We start from the raw sequence: 26,348 nt of genomic DNA, 5'->3' as shown, positions 1-26,348 counted from the left end.
CCTATTGACCGAGTTAATCTTCACCCACTCAGTGCAATGGGAAAATCTGCCAGAGCCCAGGACTCCTGTTTGCTTATGTGCTGTGAACAGAGCTCCTGGGCCTGGGGGACACCTCAGGGACCATGCTGGAAAGCAGAGGGAAAGGGCTTCAGAGGCTTCCAGGGAACAGGCCTGTTCTTCCTGGTATTCTGGAAGGAGCTGAGGGCTGGCAGATTGCTCAAAGTCAGCCAGACCCATGAAGCCACCAGGGCACAACACCCCCCTGTCCATGCGGGACACCTCATCCCACCTCCCCTGCCTCCTCCCACGCTGGCAGCACTGCAGAGGATGCTGCAGGCAGGTTCAGAACTGCATGTCCTGGGGCTGCCTGGGGGCATGCAGGACAATTTGTGCTTTCCAAATCCACCAAATCCTGCTAGGATACTGTCCTGGGTTGCAGTGTATTCTATTCCCATCCTCATGAGCTGTTGAAATCAGGTGGGGCAGGGTTTCCTTGCCTCCTCCCCCCAGACTATCTTTCTATTAATGGCCCATCATTGTCCTGCTGCATGACTCCCAGATAACTCCCTCCGGACTATCTTCTGTTAATGAGCCTAATCAACACTTGGCCTCATTGTGAGATGCTCCACCCAGAGGGAGGAACCAAGCATCCCATCGTGGATATAATCTGAGACTCTGAACACCAGAGACAACCTTTCCACTGGATTTCCAGAGGACAGGAGCTGCACAGCCACCACTGGACTTTCTGAGGAAGAGCAGACCCTTTTTTTTTCGACAGGATCACCACTTCAGAGGACTGCAGCCACCATTCTACCAGACTGCTACCACCACCCTGCTTAACAGGGACTCAGGTTGTATCTTGACTCTGTCAGTTTGAACCAGTGTTTTCTTTTAGTTTTTCCTTTTCTTTAATTTCCCCATTAAATTGTTATTTTGACTTGGTGCCTCCCACTGGTTTGTTTTCAAACTAGTACATAAACCTTGTCAGGAAGCAGCTCTGTGAGGGAGGCACAGCCATAAAAGCAATGTGCTGCAGAACAGGGGGCCAGGCATAAAAAGATCCATTATAAAGGGTTCCAAAAAAGGGAGCTCGTGTTCCTTCCTGGAGTACTGCAAAGTGTGCAGCCAGGGAGAGGCAGCCAGGAGGGACAACTTCCCAGGAGATGTATAAAACAATCTTCTCTGAAGGAACCATTTGTAGGAAAAAAAAGTACTCGCTTCTGATGGCTCAGCAAAACAGCAAACAAATCACGACAGCAGCAACATGTGGATGCAAAGGGCAACTGCACAGACTGAAGGTGGCTTGTGCAAAACTCAGGTCAAGAAGCTACTATTGAGATATTTTCCTTCAGCTAGAAAAATGTTCAGCTAAGATATTCTTCACAGAAAATACCAAGGCTTAGTCAAATGCAAAATAAACCCTGAAAAAATAAAGGCTTTGGGTTTTGTTTGCTGAAAGCAAAGAATAACGTTTTTTTTGAAAAAGGAAATAAAATAAAAATAAAGGTTATTTCTTTCAGGCAGACAGACAAAAAGAAAAAAAGATGAAGACTGTTTTTTTAATTTGGTAATACAATTCAGGGCACCAGAGACCAAGGACCTCGCCTACACTGAGTGTGCCAGTCCCTTCTGAATCCATGCCCGTGGAAACACCAAGTCCTGTAAATACCCTGACAGAGAGGGATGCTGACTGCCCTGCTTGCTTCATGTCTGGCTCCAGCCTGGCTTTCTCAGCCAAGCCAAGAACCACTGTGTGCCCAAAGCAACTTCTTGGACACAAATCACTCCCCCTGACTCGATGACCTCTTCATCACTGCACTGAATGCACCTGTTTTACATAATAAAGTAGAAGACCTGATCTTTAGGCTTCAGTCAAGACTCATGGAAGACTGATAGAGATTTTGACAAGCCTACAAGCACAGTGCTGTAATTCTTTTCTCCTGGACACTTGAAGGCCACCATGAACAAATTGCTCATTTGCTCTGATGCCTCTCTTTTCCAATATGGATTTCCAGAAGCAGGTATGAAACCTGGCAACTCGGTGTGGACTTGACTGCCTTGCTCCTCCAGTTCTGTTTCTTTTGTGATGTTCTCTTCAGCCAGCTCAAAATTCACTTGGGGAGCTCACGGCTGGCAAGCTTGTCAAGCATATTCTCACAGATCTTATTCTTCAATTCTTTCTGTGTCTTTTCCAACTGCAATGGACTTTTTGCTTCTCATTTTGTCACTGTCACTTGTGTCAGGGAAATGTTGATGCATTTCCCCCATCTCCCTCTGCAGCCCACACCAGAATTTTCCCTTTTACCTTCCTATTTTTATATCTGCTTCACTCATTGCTTTATTATTTCAAAAGGCTCTTAGCTGGGAGTTCCCAAAGATGGCTTTTCCAAAGGATCTCATCTCTGACCAGTGCCTTCCTTCTGATGCATCCTGAACTCACCCCAAAAAACCCAGAAAAGTCTTTCCCATCCACTGAACTCTCTGCAAGTGTTGGCTGTGATCATCAGCCACTCTGAAGAAGGCTGAACGACCCCAAGGACTGCAGATTGTGGGGCTGGTGGGTTTGTGCCATTGAGAGCAGCCAGGAAGAGCCTCAGAGGGGAGCAGGACAGCAGCAGAGACTGGCCTTGGCCATACCCTCCTGCCCTCTCCAGGCCATGGCCAACCAGAGCAAGTGTTGTCAGGGGAACCAGACAACTTCATAGGGATGTTGGGTGATTCCCTGGATGTTTGGGAATGCAGCAGCTGCGTTTTAAATCGAAAGCCTGTTTTATTAGCTGAGCCAGCAAGCAATAAAACAATAAATCCATCAAAAAACCACTGAAAAAGCAACCTAATCTGCCACTTCTCCACCTACAGCTGAAGGAGTTTTTCAGTCTCCCAAAATTAAATAAAAAAGGAAAAGTCACATCATTTTCCAGTGAGGTGAGTCTGGTTCAACAGCTTCAGCCAGCCACAGGTCAGCAGGGTCACAGGTGACAAGTGAAACATCAAAATGTCAGCAAGGAATGTCTCTCCCTTCCCAGACAATTACCACAGCCTCTGCAGCATTTGGGTAAAGGGGTTTATGGCAGAATTTCTCATCTGTGCCCCTCACCCTGTGCAAGGGAGCTGATGGCCAGAGAGCTTCACTGGGTTTTGTTTCATTGCTCTGATGGGATATTCACATCCAGAAGTCCCAAAATGTCCTTAGAAAGACTAAAGAACCAAACTGCCAGAAATCACAGCAGCCAGCAGTCATATCCTTTGGCTCATCTGTCCCAGGAGCCTGCAGTAACTTATGCAGAACTGTCTTGAAGCCAAACCCCAAACTCCTCGTGTTTTCTCTTCACTTTGCTGGCACAGTGGCACCAAAAGTGGAACACCCAGGACAGAAACGGTGTTTTTTTCCCTCTTTAAAGTCACGGGAAGTCCTTTGAACTGCGCCAACACAATGGCAAGAAGCGTGAATCAGGCTAAGCATCCCTCTGCCAGGGCTGACGGGATAACAAACCTCTTCAGCTGCGTTCTCATGGTTACCAGGAGCTTAGCAAAGCCTTTGATGTGTCATTAGAGCCCCTGTCGTTACCTGCGTGCAGCTGCAGGATGAGCCAGGATCTCAGTCCAATCTCTGGGACGCAAATGTAATAATCCCTCGGCGTGCGAGTGGTACAAAAACATGACAGCACCCTGCACGGCAGGGCTGCCTTTGTTTATGCCAGGGATACTGCTGGAGTTTTGTCCTGATTTCTTCTCCAGGAGGTTCATTAATAACCACAGTCAGGCCGAGCAGTGTTTACGGTTTAGGCTGTGGGAGAATCTAGGTTAGGTTTAATTGCCGGGGTTTGAGCTTGAAAGCCAAATTGTTTCTAGGATGCTCGTGCGGGATCTGGAAGTGCTGATTTCACTTTCCATCCTCCCCCAGCCCCTGGAGATTTCAGCCCATGATGGCAGAAATGCAGTGAGATAAGGTATTCTCTGAAGATTTCTCCCTCCTGGGACACTTTCCTTTAAAAAGTCTGCCTGCACAAAGCCAAGCCTGGAAAATAGATTTTTTTTGTCTTTGGATCTGCTCTGGCTGGGAAAAGCTGGAGCAAATCTCACCTTGTTGCCTGCTTGTGTTTTTATCAGCCAGCCAAGCTCTGGTCTGCTTGGATCCGTCTGTGATGTTTTCTACGATCAGCCCTGGCGTGGGACACAGACAAGCAGCCCAGGAGAGCTGGAGCTGCGATGTCCCAGCTGCTGCTCCTGCAGAAAGGCTGCACCTCCATCGTGTGGGAGGGTGCTGCAAAGCCTGGAGCAATCACAAGTTGCCTGGGGGCTAAAAAACCCTCAGCCAGTAAAGAGACCCCAAAGCCTTTGCTGGGGGAGAGACAACTGCAAAGCTCTGTGATTTCAAAAGACAGCGTGGGAAGCTCAAACGCTGTCGGTAGAGGACCTGTTCTGGGATTCCACAGCGCCTGTAGGTCTGCATGTGTCCTGGGCTCAGCTTTCCCTCCTGCTCTGCCTCTGGCTCACCTGAGGGTGCACAGACCCTCCTTCCACGTTGTCTTCAGCAGCACAGGCTTTCAAGGCAGAGTCTTTGGGCATGCAGTGAATGTGTCAGCTGGACAGGGAAAGAAAACGTCCTCCAAGTGCATAACTTGAGCACACATTGTCTGGGAACCACTGTGACAATAACCCCAAAGCCTCAACACGCCATTCTGACAGGCCCTGTTTAAGAGCAGAAGAGCTTTTCAAAGCCTTGATTCACAAAGTTGAATCCCATCAGCACAGCATTAAACTTTCACTATTTTTATATGTTTCAAGGCTGGGAAGAACCAGAACATTGTGCCCCACACAATTCGAGCCAGAGTACAGCCAGAGATGGCTGCGGCAGCTGAGCTTTTGTCTCTTCCTTATGTAAATCCGTGCACAGTTCCCAGGTTGTTGCACTCAGGTCTGACACCAGAGCTTAGAGACCATAGCTGGGCTTTTGTGAACTACTTGGATCGTGTAGGAGCTCCACAAAAAGAGACTGCAGAGGCAGGGCTACATAATAAAACTGTACTCCCCGTGCCGTCTGAGGCAGCCAGAGGAGCAGGGAAGATGCAGAGGGATCAGCAATCCTGGGCAATAGAGAAATGCAGTTCAGTGTTCTGGTCACAAAGGTTGTTCTGTGGCCCAGGTGCCAAGGCCTGTCAGTGGTCAGGGGTGTGCACTGTGACATTGCACAGATCCATGGGGAGCATGCGCTGTGACTCAAGGAAATCTCTGGATGCTCGGCTACAGCTGCTGTGCAGTGCCTGGGAGCTCAGGTCAGTGATAAAGAGGCTCTCTCCAGGAGCTATAAATATTGTCACACAGGCGTAATTTTGCTGGATGCATGTGTCAGGCTTGCTGTTCCACCAGAGCAAGTTCATCTATAACTGTAAGCCTTGACTAAGAGAAGTTGGCTTTCCCAGCAGGATAAAGAGCAAGAGACGTGCCTCTAATTGCACATCAGCAGAGCTGATCCCTCAAGGATATTGGCTGGGACAAGGGAAAGGAGCAGGAGGTTCTCAGGAGTCAAACTGAGCCTGCAACTGGGCAGTGCTGCCAGGCCACTGGAAATCTGGTGGAAGTCCAAACTCTCTCCCCAACCAGCAGGGCAGAGCGTACCCCTTTGGTATTTGCACTTTGCTGGATGTCAGCTGTGTGAGTTTGGCTTCAAGGTTCTACTCCTTCCTTTAAGAAGGACACACATGCACATCCCTGGGCATGGGGGAGGACAGCAAATGCATCACTTGGACAGAAAACAAGAGACTCCCTCCAGCCCTTTCCTGGGAGGAGGTTTCACAGCTGTTAACAAGGGAGGGTGATACCCTCATCAGCATTTGACAGGGGAATTGAGGTGGGAGTACCTCAGTGGCAAAGCTAGGTAGGATTTGGTGTCTGAACCTGAGAAATGGTCCTGGCCCTGCAGTCTGTGCCCTTGCATCTTCCTTTCTGATACCCTGGTGGTCCTGAGCAGCACCAAGAGGAAGAAAGGGAATCATCCGATGCCCCAGGACAGACATCCCATCCTGGATGTGTCTAACTGCAATCCCAGAGGAGTCCTGCTCTGTCCCAGCATGCTGTGGTCATCTGCTCAGCTCTAACCACATGAGCAGCACCAGGAGGTGCTGCCCTGAGCCCCACCTGGGCTTCACACACTGGGTAAAGAAAATATCTCTGTGCACAAGAGCTCCTGGTTCTGTGCAATTCAACACATGACCGAAGTGTCACATCCAGCCCTCAGCCTCTGAGTGGGCTCCTCACCTCTTACAAAGCCTTAGGGATGTATTTAAGGGGGGCAGGAACACATATAAGAGGAGGTTCTTCACTCCCCAGTTCTTCAGCAGACAGCTAAACTGAAGGATGGTTTGAATTTATTTTAAAAAATCCCAAGGCTCTCTTTTCTTCCAGAAGCTCATTCCCAAGAGTCCCATGATGCTGCTGCCATCCTGGCACCTGCCCAGCCCTGAATGGAAAAATAAATCCAATACTTTCTTAGTCACACAAAACTTGCTGAAGCTAATGGCTGTTTGCTGAATAAAGAAGTAGTGAAATGATATAAAAGCCCTGAAATTGAGTATTTTTTTTTTTTGCTGTCTTATGCCAGCAGCTCCTGTAATACTTTACAGTCAGACAGTGATACAAACAGGGGGGAGTGTGAGTTGTCTACTTGCAGGTCAGAGAGCTGGGAGCAGAACGGAGCCCTTGAGTCAAGTTGGGCTTTTCCCTTCATTTACCCCATCTGCCTTAATGTGAGATCACTGATGTGTGGAGACCTAAACCCCCAGGGCAGTGGCAGGATTAGCTCATATTTGAGAACTGCTGCATGAAAGCAAGGCATTGTTTATCAATGTAGGCTGTAAAACTTGCTGACACCATGTAGATTCACAGCCAGTTTAACTATGAAAAGATGAAATTCTGCCTGGTCCTCAAAACCAGAGGTGAAAGTGCAGCATCTCAGCACACAGAACCCACAATGAAGCCTGTTATTAGTTAGGACTGGCTTGGAGATGGAGACAGAGAAAATAATTTTTTAAAACAAAGATTTACACCTCGCCAAAACCAACTCAATACCTTTCTCGTGCATTTATCAGCAGCTTGCTGTTTCATTTATAACCTATGGCTCCCGCAGCCCTGGCTTCTCCAAATCACAGTTTTTAATTAGCTGTTTGTTGGGTTTTCTTCCCTAATGATGTGCATTGATCACATAGATTTGGATTTTTTTATTCCACAAAGTGGGAAAAAACAACCCCATTGTTGTCACAAGCAAGCTTGGTCTCATTAGATGTGTGAAATGGTTCTGCTCTAACATGCTGAACAAATTTAGATCTGTTCTCAAGCTGCTGGAGAATAACAAATTCTCCCATCCTGATGTTCCCATACCAACATTGGATACCTGATTCATATCCCATCACAGGTCAGGAAGAAAATTAAGCCAGGTGGCACATTAACCTCACAAACTATAGATCCCAACACTTCTAACTCGGCACATAAAGGCAAAAAATCAATGTGGATGATGAGGAAAAATCCACCTGTAAAAATGTGCCAAGCTGAGGATCAGTGATGGTACATAGGGAGGAAACAAGGAGAGCAGGGAAAGCAGCAGGGTAGGACTCAAGTTTGCTAACAGAGTTAGTGGAAGCCTGCACAAACCCTGCTGTGATGCACCCTGAGGTGCCTGTATGTGCAGAGGGACCTGGAATTCCCTGGAAGGAGACACAGACTCACCTCATGGTGTACAGGAGGGTGCCATTGTCCACCAGGCGCAGCAGCTTGTTGGGGGTTGTCATGTTGTGGGCGACAGATTTCTTCCCGTTGTGGAAGAAGGTGTCAGGAGTCCAGATCTTACTGGCCAGCAGGTTGTTCAGGGGAAGGATCTTCATGGGACCATCAAACTTCAGCCTTTCATCTCGCCAGGATTGCCGGAAAAAGACGTCAATGGTGTATTCCTTTGGGGAGAGAGGGGAGAAAAATAAGTCGTGTTTTACTCAGCTCTTCATTGCAAACGCGGTGATTCAAGAGGTGGCGTCTTCGGTCATAGGGCAAACTGGGTTTTGGCACACCTGGGGTGATGTGAAGTGTGGTTCAAGAGGAAGCAGGGATTAACAGCAGTGCAGGATAGATGGGATTCCCCACGTTTTGGATAATGACTTACCCGTGATGTCAAAATGTGCGTGTCAGTGGTTCTGAGCGCTGCAGAGAAGCTGCAGCACAGCCTACAGTGGCCAGAGCTGGGGTAGCCCTGCAGCACCAGCACCTCTATCCAGGTGTTTCAGGGGAGGAAGGCCATTATGTGCAGCTGCACAGGTATTTTAGAAGGCAAAAATAAAGATCCTGGAGATGGAATCTGGCCAGGATGCTGGTAATTATATCCCTGCTCACAAAAAAAAAAAAAAGAAATTAACTTGCATGACATTGTCTTAATGTTATTTTGTTCCCCAGGCCACCTTTAGAAAATCATTGAATCGAGGACTTCACAGACTTGCATTACAAGATCCTGTGACTTTCTTTTGTCTTCTTTTCCTTGTTTTATTTCCCTTTTCTTCTTCTTCTTTTATTTTTTTGTTCTTTTTTCTTCTCTCTGCCAGTGCAGGGACCCATTTCCTAGGCTAAATTCCAGCCGGGGCAGGTAGAAGTCACCTCTTTGAACCCCTGCAGCCAAGGCCAGCTCCTCTCTCAGTGAATGCAGATTCAGAAACCACTTTTAGGGTGAGATGGGGTCTTTGGAAAACCTGTCTGTCCCAACTGTTCTTCCTCCCCCTGCTGCTGCAGACTCGTAATCTTTATTTATGGGTTCCTGGAGGCCGCACAACCAACTAAACTTATCATTGTGAGTGATTTCTTTCCTGCAGCACCTCTCAGCAGCGCTTAAAAACTGCTGTGCATCACTTTCCTACAGGACAGAGAGATTCCTACAGGTTTTGCAGCAGATGGCAGCAGAATGGAAGCATCTCAAGAAATAAATCCATCCCTGCTCCCTAACCATGGAGACACCCCTGCTCAAATATGAACCTTCTGGAGCTTGGCTGGGGCAAAGAAAGAGGAGATTCCACATTCCCATGGGCTCTGCCCTGTACAAGGTGTTTTGCCCCTTCGTGGAAGTGGTCTTTAATTTGTTATTTCTCAGGGTAAACCCAAAGAAAGGAGCCTGTGTGCAGTCCCGGGAGGTTTGGGGAGAGTCCTTATCAGGAGAACTCTCTCTCATTCCCTGTTCCTATTTAAAAAGTGCCAGACAAAGAAGGAAAACATTTTTAATGACTTCCAAGGCCCTGCTTTTCTTCTTCAATGCTTAGGAATCCTTCCTGAAGGAAAGAGAAATCATGTTCAGAGTCTTCCCCTCTTTTCTATGCTTCTTTCCATAAAAGCATCATTCCCAACTCACCCCTTCCAAGGAGCACACTTAGTTCCATGCTATGCTCTTCTCTGCCTACAGAAGCGACTGAAAACATCAAGTCTGACTCTGTCCTCAGAGTCCATCCATGAAACAAAAAAAAATCCCCTTCGATTTTTGTTTGCCTTTGTCTAATTTCCCTGGGACTGAGGCAGAGTTGCAAGAGCTCAGTACCGAAGATCGGGGCGTGCGTCAGGTCCGATCAGGCTCTGCTTTCCCAGCTAAAAGAGAGATCAGGAGTCCCTTGGAGCACCTCGGTGAAAAGGTCTCCACATCCTCCTCCTCCTCCACCCTTCCTAAGCAGCTGCTCTACCCTGCTGCCCACGGCAGCTTCACCTGCCTCTCCTCCATCACCATAATTACAGGCTCGGGATGCGCCGGAGCCGCTTCCCAGGGCACTGAGTAATGGCTGTGGGAGGGGTGGGAGCACAGCACCAGGCAGATGCCGGCGGGGAAGGAGGGACTTCCCCTCTCCCGAGATGAAAGGAAGCCCCAGAGCAGGCCCTCCCCAGCTTCCCCAGGAGATGGGGTTTCTCTGGCTCACTTTTAGCAGCAGAGCTAAAACGCATTCGCTATGCATTTGTAAAATACACGGAACGAAAGCACGCGGAGGGGAAATAATTTATTATTCCTTAACTGTCTTCCTAATTTTAAATTCATTTTGTCAAATCACATTGCAGAGAATACTTTCCTCTTTTCAATACCTCATATTTTTTTTCTTCACAGTTCATTATACACACTCCCTTAATCAAATATGCTCCACCTTGGAAGTAATTATCAGATACTCCCCAAGGGCTACGATTGCTGAATATATTATGGGTCTCTGCTGTGGTAGGAAAGCAGGGAGAGAGAGAGGGAGAACTCAGATGAGGTTCATAATCTTGATTACACTGACACCAACTTAACTTCCTACCCTGGAGGGAGTGGTCTTCCTGAAGCAACGCAGGCTTGAGTGATGGAGCGAGCACCTCCATGAAACACAGAGATTTTATTCTCTCCCAGCTCCTCTGCTTGCCAGCACAGGATTGCAGTGGGACAGCTGGAGAGATGTTCAGGCCATGCCAGCCCAGCAATTTAAACCCTTGCACCTCTGGAGGGACTGGGAGAGCCACAGGACACTGCTCCAGCCTGCTCCCTCCCCAAAAAGGGGCTCCCTCCATGGCACTGCCCACCACAGGCCCGGGCTATGCCAGCACCAGGCCACCTCAAGGGCTGGACACGCAGGAGGGTGTCAGGCCTGAATGCACAACTGTCCTCACGTGGCATCCTGGAACTCCTGAGCAACCACCCAGAGCCAGCCCTTCTCCGGGTGCGTGTGGAATACGAGCTGCAAGAAATGCTGTCGAGAAACCTCACTATTAATTATGCTCCACAGTCCTGTTTTAATTAGAAGACAAACTGTTGTGGGAATACAAGCCTAAATTCAGACCGCAGGCCTTTTCATTAATAATTTTCCCTGAACATGTCAAAATAGTGCAACCAGTTCATGCTTTTTCTGTTTTCTCTTTTGCCTCCCTTCCGGTTCAGGCACTGAGGATGGTTTGATGGTGAATCATTCTCACTGCCACCAAACCAGACCTGATTCTGGCATCCTCCTCTCTTCCCAGGGAGCATCTGCCTTCCTCCAGATATCAACTGGTTTCCAAAAGCCCAAGCACGCCTGAGAAACAACCCCTGGCACTGAGATACCACCAGCTCTTGTCACTTAGGAAAATCCCGCATTTGTCCTGGGATGAGGGTGGGACACATCCACAGCAGGTGAGGAGAAGCCATCCCTCCCCATGGGGTGACCAGCCAGGGGCACCTACCATGTCTGTGTCTGAGACAGGGCCGAAACTCGTCACGTAAATGTCTGTCTTGACTTCGGTTACACTGTCTGGGACAAAAAAGAAAAAAAAAAAGGGAAAAAAAAAGCAATTAGAGAGCTGAATTTCCTTGTGCAGGGAAGGGTTTGAGGTTTGTTATATGGTGTTTATTCCTGCTCTGCTGAACCCTCAGCACCGTGCTCTGTGCCCCAAACAACGGCTGATTTTATCACTCGTAATTGGGCACATTCATCTCCACTGCAGCTCTGCTGCTTCCCACACTTACACTGAGGACAAATCTGTCCCACACGGCCAGACAATGCATATTTACAGAATCAGTGTGGCTGTAGGATCCATACCCTCGTACAGATCCACACATTTTCAGTAGAGAGGTAAGCCCTGATGCTTTGAAACTCCTTTTTAATCTGAAATCCCTTTGTGTCTCCCAGCCAGATAAACAGCCTAGCAATGTTCCAGCCGTTTTAGGAAACCCTGGGTTTGTTACAGCTCCAGGCTTATCTGTATGTAAAAAGAATCAATATTCTGATTGCCTTTTACTGCCACCGTGCTTGCTGTTCTCCTAAGTGCCTCGCTCTCACAAAGCTGCTGCTCGCCCACATCACGTGCTGCCCCTGCATCCCGGGCTGAGATTCCCTCACGGATGCTGAGCAGCAGCTTCGCTGCCCCTGCAAAGCCACAGAGCCCCACTCCCTGCCCGGGTGCTAAAACCAGGGGCAATTTTAACCACGTGCCTTCAGATAACCTGGAGTGCTGTGCAGAACACAGCCACCAGCACGTGCTGAACAGCACACAGAGCTCTCCTTCTTGGCTCCCTTGGATTTTGGCATGTTTCCTAATTGACACCTCTGCTGCCACCCCACTTTGCAGGGAAATCGAGGCACGGTGATTTCCCAGATTTACAGTCCTATGCTCTGCCCACTGGGTTGTGCTCAAAACATGATGGATGAGCTGCCTTGAGTTCAGCACTCAGTTCCCATAAATCCTCCCCACTTTAGGGATAGATCACGCTGTTGTGTGGCATTAGCTGGCTCAGAGCTGCTCTCCTAATGAAAGAACCAATTTAAAGCTGTGAAGCAGAGTTCATGTTTTATGCACAGTACCCAATTTCGGCCACTGCAGCAGCCTTGCAAGTAGCCTGGATGGCCCATTGTTTAATTTAGTTATGGAAATCCTTCTGTCCCCTGAGAGTTATTTTGCAGTACTATGAAGCTTAGGTTTGTGCTTCAAAGTTTTACATCCCAAAATAAGATAATGCATTCTGGAATGGTTTTCTCCTTAATGGCTAAAATATACGTATACATGTCTTTAGTTATTATGGCTGAGAAGCTTTGGATGCAGCCCGTGGCTGGTGTTATTGTGCTATATAACTAACCCTTGATCTCGTCTTGATGCGATAAAAAGAAGGTTAAACAGAAATACGTACGCGGTACACTTTGTGAAACACCCAGAAGTCTAAACAAAACGAGCCCCTTCTGTAATGCTGAAACACTCTGGGCATTCTCAGTCCCCCTCCAAACAAGTCCCCAGATGAGGCACACAGCAGAGAACATTTAGTGATGCGAGGCTCTTCCCGCTACCCCATGCGGCGAGAGAAAGCCCTTTATGTCTTGGAGAAAACAAAGAACTCTCCCTCCCCTCTCCTACTGCCTCCCTGGCATTCAGTTGCAGCCATGGACAGCAGATCAGGAGCTGTGGCCACCCACGGCTGGGGAAGACAGTCCCTGGGAGGTGCAGGATGAGCTGTCGCCTGCACCAGAGGGACAAGGGTCCATGAAAGCACTTACAGTGTGCTCTTCTGGGTCCAAGCACAGGGGAAGGGATTCAGGAAGTCAGGAGAAGACAAAAAGGCAGAATTAGTTTTGGACACCTTTTGATATGATCCTGCAATCCTTAAATGAGCCTTTATGTCCTCATCATGCTGTAACCTGGCTGTCACAGAGCTCCAGAGACCCCTTCCCGACCCTTCCATCTACTGGTAAATCCAATCACAGATAATGGCATTAGGAAACTCCAAGAACCTAATAATAACTTATTAATATTAATAACTAATTACAACCCAGGTCTGAAGAGAATCCCCCATTTCCAGACTGCAGATTTACCCCCTGCCCAGACCATGCAGCACCCAGTGAAGGGACAAGCTGGGGCTTCATCGCTGGCTCCCTGATGTCCCTCAGCACAGAGAAAAATGAGCTTCCTGCACCTCTCATGACAAAAGCCAGACTGAACCCTCCCTGTTAATGTGTGCTCCTAAGGGCAGGATTTGGCTGGGGTCCGGAGGGATTTCTGAAATTAAATCATTGCTACGCAAGCAGGGATTTCAGCAGGGCTGGGAAATCCAGGGATAAGTGAAACACCACAGAACAGAGCAAGCTCCAGCCTCAGAGATTCGCTTCCTTTGTGCTCCCACAGCCCAACAGTGTCTGCACTGCTCCCACCTCTGTGCCTGTGAGACCTCCTCCTGCAGAGGAATCAGGAGCCACCCCGGCAGCCTCCCCTCCTCACCCTCACACCTATCCACCCTGAGCCTGAACGAGAAGAAACTGCATCTGCTTTTTCAGCAAGAGAAAGCTGAGAGAAGAGCATCTCCTGCCTCTGCTGAGAGACATGGCAGGGAAATTCTTATTTTCTGCTCAATCCACAGATGTGCTCACACTGCAGCTTGGCTGTCTTGCCCAGTTCTCCCCAAAGATTTAATAATTAAGGACTGTATAGGGGGGTAGGCACTTTTCCTAGAACTGCTGCAGAACACAAAATGGCATTTTTCATTTCCTAGCAGCATCCTTCCCTCTAATTCAATTTTTTTACAAGCACAGGTTGAGCCTTCAAGCCTGCTGGGGTGGCAGGTGGATGCTGCCAGACCTGTTTATTACCAGGGAAACAAAAATGCAAGGACTGGGTTCAGGTAGGAAGCTGGAGCAGAGCAAGGATCAGAGCCCAGCTCTGGCTGCCCTAAGGAATGGCACAACACAGCCCAGCAGAGCCCTTGGTGGGCTGCACAAGCCCCTTCCAGTCACCCTGCAGAGCTGCTGCACCAGGAAAGCAAAAGGGACCCCAGAGCCAACACGAAACTGGAACAGGAAGGGATTTTCAGGTTCAGTATTTTAACTGAATTTAGAAATCCAAGTGTCCTGCCATGTTCCCAAGTCATTTGTTTGAGGCCAATTCCCTTGTCTGGGGGCTTTGCCGTTTTATAGGCTCAGCTTATTCCCCAGCTTCAGCACAACCATGGTTCTAGAAACAATGTGGAGCAGGTGTGTGAGCAGAACAAGGTGCTGCAGGTCCCACGGGCTACAGAGCCCGTTTTCTGCCTGCCAGGCTACGCTGCCTTGCTCCCACCTGTAGAAATCCCCCACAGCTGGGCAGATCTGCAATGCAAATGGCAAACAAAACAACCCTTCCCACAGTGTTACCATGGCACTTCCTACACACCTGCCTGCTTTTTAAGAGCTACCCCTCTCCTCCAGGAATCTGCTACCCCAGATCTGGCTGCTTGTGTACGCCACAAGCCCCGCTCCCAGCCTTGAGGAGAGGGACAGATCCAGCCCCACACCAGCAGGGTCTGTCACTTCCCCGGCTGTGCAGAAGGTGTAAATCAGCAGCTGCTGCTGCTGAGGTGCTTCGGGCTTTCCATTTGCCCTGCACCCCCATCCGAGTCCTGCCCATCTTCCTGGCCCTGGCCCAAGGCAGACACCCCCCGTTTCTCCTGCAATCCCCCCCGTAAGCGCTCGTGACTCCCCGGGCCCGGGAGGAGATAGCTATTATTTACAAAATGACGGAGTGCTATTTTTACTCTCTTCTTGGAAGCACCGGGAGCAGCGGCAGAGCTGGAATACAAATTACGCCGCCTCGCTGCCTCTCCCTCCCCGGCTGCAGAGCCGCCTCTACGGGCGATCCTGGGCGGGGGGCACCGGGGGCCGAGCAGGCTCGCGTTAAACCTCGCCCTGCACCCATCGAGAGCTGTCTATTGAGGAATCACCCCGCGATGCCCCGGCTCGGCCGCTGTGTGCCAGCTGCGGAGGTTTGGGGCTGCGCTGAGCGCACGTTCAGCGGGCGGGGGTTCCCGGAGGCTGTGCCGCCAGCCAGCCGGAATGATGTGCCTGCAGCCAGGCGCTGGGGGCTCCCGAGCGATGTGTGCTGAGAAAAACAGGGGCGAAGGCGCTGCGGCTCCGTGCAGGGGATTCCTGGATGCTGCGCTGACGTCAGGGAGGCTGCACGGCCCCGGCGCGGGTGAACGGGATGAGGCAGGGGATGGGATCCTCCTCCAGGCAGCGCCAGGGCTGTGCGAGGACCGAAGGGAGCTCGGAGGTGACAAATCCGTCTGTGCTGGTGTTTCTGTGCGGGGTGGTGTTGGCTGAGAACAGAAGGGTTCAGGTTTTTCTGCACTCAGAGGTGCAAACCCTCAATCCACTCCAATCAGCTCCTGGAGGGAGATGTTTCTGCTCTGGCCTCCAATATCCCACCTCCAGGTGTGGTCACTAAGAAGGGCAGGAACAAGCTGACAGTGCCCCTTAACTCCCTCCTAGACAATCGCATTTACCCTCAGCTCAAGAGCTTCTGAGGTCCCCTTATTCAGTGTCCCCTCAAACACACAGAATCCTTGGGGAAGGATTCCCACCAGCCTGTGCTGACAGCAGTGTCACTGTGAAGAGAGGGGATGCAGCGTTGCTCTCTCCCACATCACATCACACAACCCAAAGCAACCACACCGGACACCAGGGCGGTGCTTTCCAGCTAACTCGGCATCCCTGGGAAGGGAAACACAAGAAGTCAGCTTGTACTACTGATTTCCACCTCATACCTTCCCCCAGCTCCTTGCCATAGTAATTAACAGGCAGCAGCAGGTAATTTTTGCAGCTGCACACAGAAGCTCTTTGTGTGTTTCATTCTTCACCTTCTCAGCCTCCCACTGGGGGGATTTAATTTTCCTTCCACTTTTAGCCTCTGGAATAAAAGAGGTTTCCATGACCTTTGCTACAAGCTCCACGAGCTCACTGGAGCTGAGCTGCACCACAGCCCTGGGCAGCCCTTGCCTTCAGAGGTGTCACTCTACAGCCCCAGCCAGAAACTCCACCCTCGGGTGCCTCCTGTCCCTCTTCAGGACAACTTCAGTCCATGGGCTGCCTTTCCCAGTCCCTACCCGTGGTTTTTCAGGTGGCCTTTTAACCTGTGGTGCTGCCTTGTTTTGGAAAGCAGGAGCTGAATGGTGTCTCCTTGCAGGGAGAGAGGCACTGAAGAAGGGAGGGACACCTCTGGGTGGTGTGGCACACCTCTGGGTGGTGTGGCACGTGGCACCCTCGCTGTGACTTGGCACTTGGGACTGCCAGGCCAGTGCTGGGAGAGGACAGGGAAGCACAAGCAGAGGGGTAGCTGCCCAGGAGGAGAGGGTGACCTCTGCCCACAACCTAAAGCTGCAGAAATGGAGACATCTACATCACCAAGCACACACCAGAAAGCCCTGATGTGGCCCTCACTGCTGCTCTCCTGCTGTGGGGGCAGTAAGACTCCCCCACACACATTAAGAGTTGCTTTTCTTGCAATTTTTTTTTTTTCTGAGGGAGCTCAGAAATAGCAGCAGAGAATGAAACATTTCTGTGAACATCACTGCAGTGCTGTTGATGCCTCCTGGGCTTGTCCAGCCCAGCCAGGGGATAAAGCTGACTCCAAGGACATTGACAGAGCTCCTGCCACACAAAAGGCCACAAAGCAGCGTGAGCTATTGCTAATGTCACGACCACAAACATCCCTACTGCACCTGGAGTGCTTCCACACCAGGCATCCTGGGAGCAGAGGCTGTGCTGGGGTCAGGAGGGAAAGGCTGGGGAACAGAGGTGGCAAAAAACCACGAGAACCTACTGGCATTCCCTCTAGCCTCGGGGAAAGGGAGAGCAGAGCTGGAGTGCAGAGATGCAGGCAGGTCTCAGCATAAGCCCTTCTCTCTCCTCAGCTGGGTATGACTGGGGGATCTCAGACAACACAGACAGAGGTCATGATCAGCCTCTTCAAACTTCCAGTCCCAAAGCAAAAATACATCTTTTCAGACATTGCTTGGCTGTTGCAGTGGCCCAGCAACCTTGAGTATGAAATTACTTGCTCATAAGCGAAAGCCAAGTCTCCTATCACAGACATTCACCCCTGTCTGGCAGCTCAGCCCGGGCACCTTTCCCAAAAGTGGACAGCAGTGTGTACGTGTTCTTCTTCTGAGAAGAAGTGGCAAGAACAGGATGTCTCGGTCCTGTCAGGGCCAAATGGCAGCCAGCAGGGCCAGGAGTGCCACCAGGGGGGCTGGCAGCTGGCCCAGCCCTTCAGAGGCCAGACAGAGGTAACAGCAGCATCAGCTCTAATTCCCTGAACTGCCTGAAACACCCCCACGTCTCCAGGAAAACTCACTTGGGCAGAAACACCAGGACACAGCTGAGACCCCGCTGGCCCTGCAGGTAATCCCACAGGTAGTTCAGCCCACCCAGACCTCCCCACCTCTGATGGCACCTGCCTCTCTCTAGGAAGCACAGAGGTGAGGATGAGCAGGGTCCATGGATGAAGGCTGGTGGCCTGGGACAGTGTGGTTAAAGATGACAGGATGCTCATCTGGTGCAAAGTGGGGTCAGCCAAGGACAGAGCACTGGGAAATCTGTACTCTGCAGAATAAACCACACAGTAAGGAAAGAAACAATAGAAACGTCTGAAACAAATGTCTTATCTCAGCAAAAGCAGGGGTGAGTAAGAGCCTGCAGGGGATTGCCAACAAGACCTTTGGGTTGGATCCTTATCTAGCTCTGCCGTGTCACAGACAATTTGTCTCACGCAGTTTTGCCTGGCTATTTGCTTGATTCCAGAATAACTGGGTCTGTGTAACAGCTCTGACGCCCTCAGTTACGCTCCCAGTGACTTCTGCAGGGTTATGATCAAAAAGGCATCACATCCAGATGGGGAACAAGGCTATCTGCTGCTCGCCAGGAAAGCATCGAGCCTGTTTCCCCAATCCTGGGGTGCTGTGGCTTTTTTTCACCCACTGCTGCTGCTCCAATCCCCTGGCACTGCCAGCATTTGCTGTACAGCCAGTTCCCAAGTTGCTGCTCTGTGAGCCATGGTGATTAATTACTACCTTCTCTCTGGTGTGATGGCACATCAGTGTCTACAATTGCATGTCCTCCAGCCAGAGTAGAGAGAAATCATCCGATCTGTAAACACAGCTACACATGTGGTGTCACTTCCAGCTGTGCTTCTCTCCTTTCTCCCCTCAACCTGGATATTTCAGGGAGAATGAGGAATTCAAAAGAATTTCAGGGGCTGTCTCGAGAGACAGCCAACAACGAAGCCACTCACACGTGATGAGAGAGATCAGCACGGTCTGCAATTACATGTGCTCAATTCTTCGGCACAGATGAAGTGAGATGATGCCTGTCAAACCCTCAGAGAGACAGCCTGCCCTCCCTCCCTTTCTTAGCAGGGCCACGGAGAGCTGAGGCAGGGAATAGATTTATTCCCTGTCTCCCACCCCATGCTGCAGATGCAGAGTTCTCACATGGCTGCAACCAATGTCCTCTGCGGGAATGAGCTGCAGGACCATGAAGTGACCCAGTTACCACTTGAGTGTGGCTTGTCTGGGATTTATGGCACGCTGTCAGGCATAGATGGATGTGGAAAACTCCTTGGGTTTGATGCCTTAGGTTTTACCTTTTATATTTTTCAAACCCTGCACTGCCTGGTGTGTAACTCTGAGTTTCGTGTGGCCTGTCAGCTGCTGCTGCTCTCTCATGCTGGTCAGATATAACAAACCTCTCTAGGTTTGCTCTTCAAGGACACCTCCATTGTTCCAGGCCCCAAAATGTGTAAACTATAGCCTTGAGAGGAGGAGAAAACTTGGGGTAATTACATCATTAACTGAAGTTGTAATTGGAGAATTGATCCTGATATGCAAATGAACCAAACTTATAAAAGTGTGAAGAACCCATGACCCAGGGTCCATCTTGGGTGTAGCCTTTTGACTGCTCAGGGTGTACCTTTGAAGGCCCTTCAAACAAATACCTACTTTTAGTCTCTTATTCTCGTCTAGCCTCTGTTTTTAGGTAGTCACATCAAGGCATCAGGTTGCGTAGGGAAGATCAGCTCAGTTTTTGGAAGAGAAATCCCTCAGGAGCCTGCAAATGTGCTGTACATGTGCTCGTGGCTCTGACCCAGGTCTGAGCTCTCTCTACACCTACACAACTCCATAACCGAGTTTGGATCAAGGCACAACTCTTGCTTAAAGCAGAGGAGTCAGACACACCTTGTTCCTCAGCACAGTGCTGAGAGGCACAGGGGGCATCTGCTGGTCCCTTTTGGGTGAGTAACTGCGCTCCCTCCCCAGCACTTCTGTGGGAGTAACAGCACAGGGCAGCCCAGTTTTCTGGTCTGACCTCGCTGCACTGCCCCTTTGTCTCGACACACGCTAGATAAGGGGACTCCAGGCTCACCTGGCACGCTGGGTAAGTCCAGGTGTTGCTGCAGAAGGTGCTGTAGGGATTTCGCACCCTCCCACACTGGTGAAAGACATTTTCTCACCCTTGTCACAACCCACCTGTTGTGGGGTGCAGGTTACAGCTTTATCCAGCAGAGAAGCCTAGGAGAGATGCTGCTTCACCAGCAGTGGAGCCAACAAACCCTGCTTCCTGCAGATCAGCTTTTCCTCCCTGTTTTTCTGATGCCTAACACCAGTTGATCCCACCTAGTTACCTCTCTCTGCTTTGGGTCTTTTTCCACTCGACTTCATAATTCCACAAATCTTGCAGGGACTCCAGATCTCAGAGTTACCTACCTTTTCTGTCAGGCTCTGCTCAGATCAGCCAGCAGGCTCTAAAGCTTATAGAAGACAAAAGGCAGGAAGATGGGTGTGATAAGCCTTAGACCACTAGAAGCCCTGGCTAAAAACCTACCACAAGGCTCCACAGAACGTAGTTTAGTTTAGCTTCCCCCCCATTTATCCACGTGCACCTGTTCTTATCACCACGTTAAGACACACATCCAGGGGTTAAGACTCAGGATGTGGTGCAAGTTATTGATAAACATCCAGTCCAGCAGGAATAGAAGAAAGAGTCAGAAGCAGCAAGTGCTGGAGGGTATGCAGCCATAGAGGCTTTACACACACCCCTCATTCTCACACATACAGACTACAAACAGAGCCTACAAATTAGCTGTGCTATTTTTGCCACAGACAGAACTAAGACAGAATGAACAAAGCTACTGTCGTTACTATTTTAAGGACTCAGGACACCCTCAGATGCCAGGAAGACAGAGGAGGAATATGTATGTATGAGCATGCTTTTAGAGGCTCTGCAGTGCTCTGAGACCCCGTGGTAATGGAAGGGAGATGCTACGTAAACGTGTTTGTTATATATTATAAATACAGTGAGAAAACGTGTGAATATAAATTAGCATGCATAATTTAACACGCTCAGTATTAAAGCCTGTCCTTGATGGCTAAGCCAGAGGCGCTTGGGAAAGGGAATCCCTGCTGGTCCCTGTGGACAGGGGAAGAGCAGTCAGGCAACGCCGTGTTGCCAGCTGGTACATCCAGCTGTGCCCTAAGGAAACCAAAGCCAGGAGAATTTTGCTGCAGGAGCAGTAACATGAGGGCAAAAATGCCAGTCTGCTACCTCAGCAATAGGCAAACCACTCCGTGTTACCTGCAAACCACCTGTGTTCTGGTTTGGGCCTGCCTTAACTTCATCTTAAGTTAATTTTCCCCTTTAGGGATCAATGACAGCGTTCTTGCTGACCATATCAAAGGATCTTGGAGAACAGCACCTTCAAGGAAGGACTGCAGCGGGTTCAGTGCCTCAGTGCCGTGGCTGAGGTTGCAAACACAGGAGAGATGAGGCACCAGAACAAAGCAGCCACAGGGGCCTTTGCTGTACCCCTTCACACATGTACAACCCAGCTGGCAAAACCACTTATTAGACCAGGCTTCTCCACAACCTACATGAACCCCGTGTACCTCTGAAGCTTCTTCCTCAGGCAGACTGTCCCTGGCAGCTTTTTGCTTACTCCCTTTCCCAAAACCACCGAGGCCTTTTGTTAACTCCTGCTCAGCAAGCCTTTCTTTAACAGAAATCACCACCTCCCAACAGGCCACAGTTGCTTTAAGAGGAGCTGCAAAACCTTCAGATCGCTGCCAGTAACATCCTTAGCGTTTGTAAAGCAATTACTGAGCTCTGCAATTCATCAGGCGGATCCCCAGGAAAAAGATAAGCACAAAGGTGCAATACAAAGCTGCTGTTGCCAAGCTGATAATCATTGAGAGACAACAGAGAAAGCAGCTGCAAAGACTGGAAAGGCAGGAAGCAAACGGGGAAATGCAAGAAAAATCAGAGAATCGTTAAGGCTGGAAAAGACCTCTAAGATCAAGTCCAACCATCAACCCAGCACCACCACTAAGCAGTGTCCTCAAGTACCATATCCATGTGGTTTTTGAACACTTCCAGGAATGGTGACTCCAGCACTTCACTGGGCAGTCTGTTCCAGGGTTTGACAACCATTTAAGTAAAGAAATTTTCCCTAATATCCAAGCTGAACCTCCCCTGACTCAACTTGAGGCCACTTCCTCTCATCCTGGCACTGGCTGCCTGGGAGAAGAGACCAATCCCACCTGGCTGCGCCCTCCTGTCAGGGAGTTGTAGAGAGTGATAAGGTCTCCCCTGAGCCTCCTTTTCTCCAGGCTGAGCTCCCTCAGCCACTCCTGGTGCTCCAGACCCTTCCCCAGATCCATTCCCTTCCCTGGACACGCCCCAGCCCCTCAATGTCTTTCTTGTCATGAGGACCCCAAAATTGAACAGAGTCTCACTCAAACCAAATGAGACACACACTGCATTACATTTATGGCATTGCCGAGGGAGAAGGAACAAAAGAAATGTCTCAGTGAGGTGTGTGAGGTCTGCAGGCTGAGCCCCGAGCTCCAGCCCCAGCACTGCTGCTCTCTGCACCGTGGCACTGAGCATGCAGTGAAGGCAGCTCTGCTGTGCCTCGGTCTCCCCACCTGCCTTCCAGCCCCAGTGCTGCCTTCCCGAGCCTCTGGCTGTATCTCATTCCAGGCTGCTCTGCAGGCTGAGGATTGCCAGGCCACGTGATGGGCTGTAGTGGGCAAAAAATGGAAATAAAAAAATAGAAAGTGACTCCTGGGCGTTGCTGTACAGCTCAGAGGAAGGGCCCGTTCAATTTTCAAGCCTGTCCCCCGAGGCCAGCGCCAGGTACTGAGACAAGATACAAGAGTACCCTAGCAGGGAGCAACACTGTAATTTGCACTCTGGTTTCCTCATCCATTAGCTCCTGGCTGGCGTTTCCTTCAGTGGAGAACTCAATCAGCTCCTCAGACAGTGTCCCTCCGGTGATGCTTCTGGCATCCTTCACCTCCTCCACTGCCAGGGCACTGCAGACAAACGTTTTCCCTTCTTTATGCACCCCAGTGTGGTGTGAGCTGTGCCAGAGCCCAGCTCTGCAGCGAGCTGTCTGTCCCCTGTCACACACGGGTCACTGGGCTGTGTGGCCAGCGCTCACTTACTTCAGCAATGCCAATACAGTGTGCAAATAAACTGATTTAATTCACACTGCCCTGCACTGGTCAATTTAGCATTTCCCCTGAGCTCACCCTCTGCCACCTCTGCACACACCGAGAAAGGCACTGGGAAAGAAAGGAGAGAAAGAAATGCACTGACTGCCAGGTGCAAATAACTCCTCCTGGGTTTGCTGCACGGAGAAACAGAGTCTCCAAAGCACAAGATAAACCCCCAAACTTGCACTGTGCTCCTCTCAGCTGCCTTCCCCCTGCTTCCCAGGAAAAGTTGCTGGCTGCCAAATGGGGCCAGCAAACCCTGGCAGCAGTGGAGTCATGCCCATGTGGCAAGATGGGCTTAGTTGTGCATTCAGGCTGCTGTTTTATCCCCAGGTGAACAAAACAATTTCAGACGAAATTCCGTTTTGCCTCTGAACCTCCCCCTCCCCAGCACTGTTCAGGCACCAGCATTGCCTGTCCCAAGGACAGGAAGGCTTTTTTTATCACAGTTACTCACAGAAATTCAGCAGCTGATAGGGAATTGTCAGTCCTGCCCGCTACATGAATTATGATATGCTGCATGGTACTCTGATACTCCCATCAGAGACAGGCAGAGGGCAGATGCCTCCAGATGTATGTAATTTTTAATTTCCTTTGCTGGAGAAAATGTTTTCTTGTTTTAGTGATGTATGTTCAAAGCGTTCCAGTTCCCATGGCAACTCCCTGCTTCCACGGGAGATGTCATTTTTCATGGCATCCCTTCAGAATTCGACATCTCCTAGCAGAAGTTTTGAAGAAATGTCTCTCTTAAATATATATTTATTAGAGACAGTGCCCGAGAGTGTGTTTTATTGACACGTTTCTTAGGTGACTCAGCCTACAGAGGAGAGAGCTGTCTCCAGAAATATGCTGCCTGCCAATCTGCCTTTCCTCAGCTTCTGTTTTCAACCACAACTCTCCCTCTCTTTTCCTGCCATACAGTTATTTGCCAGCACCTGCTCCCATCTTTCTTTTTTTTGTTAAATTCCTTTCTGTTCCCATCACTCTTGTCCATGCCCAGCTCCCCAGCAGAGCATGAGGGGAGTGCCCAACCAGCTCAGCATGTGCTGACAGTGTCTGTGCCTATTCTCTGCTGCCACATTTGCATGTAGAGAAAACCCCAAAGTAACAGCAAAATAGAGACTGCACGAGCCTCTCCATGCTGGAGGTGCAGCAGCAGCAGCACCTGCAGCTCCCTGCCCCTGGAGGCTCTCCCTGTGCCACCTGGCTGTAGCTCTTTGGGTGCCATGTGCCCCTTGGGAAGGGGTGAGGGCATCAAAACGCTCATCCCTCTCCCCAGTGCAGGAACCTGGGCATGGGGCTCCCATCCTGGCTGGGGGAAGGATTCGTGCCCCAGGTATAATTTATCTGGTGCCACTTGGGCAGCAGTTTCAGTGGTTCAGGGTGTTGTGGTACCTCTCCATGCCCCGCAGGGGTGGAGCTGAGGGGTGCTGAGATGGAGCCACCTCCCTGCCTAATCCCAGCCTTCCCTGCCCCACCAAGGCACGCTGCCTGCCCCTAACCATCACCCCCCAAACCCTACACCCCTGGCTCTGCAAAGCCCTGCAGAGAACGGGACAGGTAACATCCCTCCCACAGCAGCTTCTCGAGATTTTTCACAAGACCCCAGCGGGGAGCTTCTATTCCAGGCTGCAAGGAGCCTCCAGCTCTGCTGCCATCCGGGATAGGGGAGCCCCCAGGCCATGCAGGGCTGTTCAGGTTCCCCCAGGTACCTTCACTTGCCCCACCATCAGCATCTCCCAGCAGCTCCTCAGAAAGAGGCGGCACCAGCCCCGCGAGGATCCCGGCGGGAAACCGCGCTGGAGATCCTTAATAGAGCTGTAACATTACAGCTCCAAATTGCCTTCCTCCAGGAGACAAATCCGAGCGAGGAAATTGGTAGGAGCTGAGCAGATCTGGAGGCTGATGGAGCTAATCCCAGGCATGTTTAAATGCAAAGGCCCAGGGAGCCTCACTCAAACCCGACACGAGCGCCGGAGCGCGCTGCTGGCTTTAATTCTCAGGTGCAGCCTCCTCCGAGGGATGGGAAAAGCAGGGAAAATCAGAACACTGGGAGCAAACACCACATGCCAGCTTCAAGGTCAGGACCTCAGCAAAGCCTCAGCCAAAGAGCAGCTCCTGTTCACCCTGTTTTAGAAAACCACACGGATAAACACTGCTGGTGTCCCTCGGAGGAGTTTAGAAACGTTTTCTTAGCCCAGCTTCGAGCCGGGACACACAGGCTCAGGGGACACTTCTTGCTGACTCCAGGCTTCACATTAATTGTCCCGTCCCACCAGCCATTAATCAAACGTCTTCCACTTGCATTTTTATTGAAAATCAATTTAATAAAGTAGGTGGGAGTCCACACGCTTCCATAACATCAGATAAATATTCATGGACGCTTACACTGCTTTAGCTAAATGAGTTTTTTAAATTTAACTGGTGCAATTTCCTTGTTCCTTAATGTATGACTTGGCTTGCCCTTGCTAAGGAACAGGGATGAGGTGGGACTGGCTCACTCACAGGCACACCAAGGAAAACTCCTCTGCTCTGGAGCCAGCACCCTTGGGCCAGGATTATGTTACCAGTAATTGGAAATACCTGTGCTGGGGTCAGCATCACCCGGAGTGAAACCCCAGAGCTGAGGTGGAATTCCAAAGGGCCACTTGGAGTTGAAAACTCATCTTCCACCACCAAGAGCATGGCCCCCATTTTTACCTCAGCAGGTGTGCCCTTTGATTTCCACTTTTCCCTCCCTGTTTAAGCAGTCATTGTCCTCCAGCAGCCAAAGCTAATGAAAATCCTTGGAAAATGCACCCCCCTGATGGTTACTGAAGGAGGTTAAAAGGCCTCCAGCTACCAAAACACACCACACACCAGGGAAAGAACAGAAACACACCCACTCAGAATCTGAGAGTCCTTGGAGCAGGGATGAGCACCACAATCAGCATCACTGAGACAATCTCCACCTGCAGCCCTCGGGAGGGCAGGTTAACCCCAACCACGGCTCCTTGCTGCAGCTCTCCTTCCCAAAGGCGGTCACCAGAGCCAGATGGAAGAAAGGAAAAGCCTGACACATCGATCAAATTTAGGAGACAGGCGGGACTCAGACAGTCCCCGTCAGTGAGAGGTTTTACAGCATCTAACAGCTCTTTGTTAACTGGAGCAGTGAGGAGCTGCAGCTCCCAAAAAGCAGCAATGCAGGGCAATTCAGCCACTGCTGGGATTCTTGTCATGTTATCCCAGTGATACCCTTCCCTTGAAAGGCAGTGCTTCAGAAATCCAGCACACCATCCCTTTGCCTTCGTTACTAACTCAAACTGACTTGTTTTCATCGTTACAGCCCCGACCTCATTCCCCGTGCACACGCTCCCCACAGCAGCTCAGAGCCCTGGACAGGATTTGCTTTCCCTGGTGCTTTGGTGACATGAAGGTTGTGACTGGCCCTGCACACTGGCACAGAGAGCCCGAGCCCAGGGACAGGGCACAGAGCCCTCCCGGCCCCGTGCACTTCCACTCCTGACAGTCACATTTCCCATGCTCCAGCTCTGGGGTGTGGATGGTGTGAAGA

General features: G+C 50.3%; 1 protein-coding gene across 1 annotated transcript in view; it reads right to left on the bottom strand.

Moving 5' to 3' along the window:
- The window catches only part of GABRA3 (gamma-aminobutyric acid type A receptor subunit alpha3), a gene marked incomplete at both ends in the record, with an annotated part of 55,252 nt that overhangs the window by 14,925 nt on the left and 13,979 nt on the right, over nucleotides 1-26,348 (bottom strand). The window contains 2 exons of the mRNA XM_082289223.1: nucleotides 7,723-7,943; nucleotides 11,194-11,261. Of these exons, the coding sequence (XP_082145349.1) occupies nucleotides 7,723-7,943; nucleotides 11,194-11,261 (289 nt within the window). The remainder of the gene's footprint in view (nucleotides 1-7,722; nucleotides 7,944-11,193; nucleotides 11,262-26,348) is intronic.

This window comes from Coloeus monedula (assembly GCF_965178545.1).
Source record: "Coloeus monedula genome assembly, chromosome: 12".
Classification (NCBI taxonomy): Eukaryota; Metazoa; Chordata; class Aves; order Passeriformes; family Corvidae; genus Coloeus; species Coloeus monedula.
This window is presented reverse-complemented; position numbering and strand designations above follow the sequence as displayed.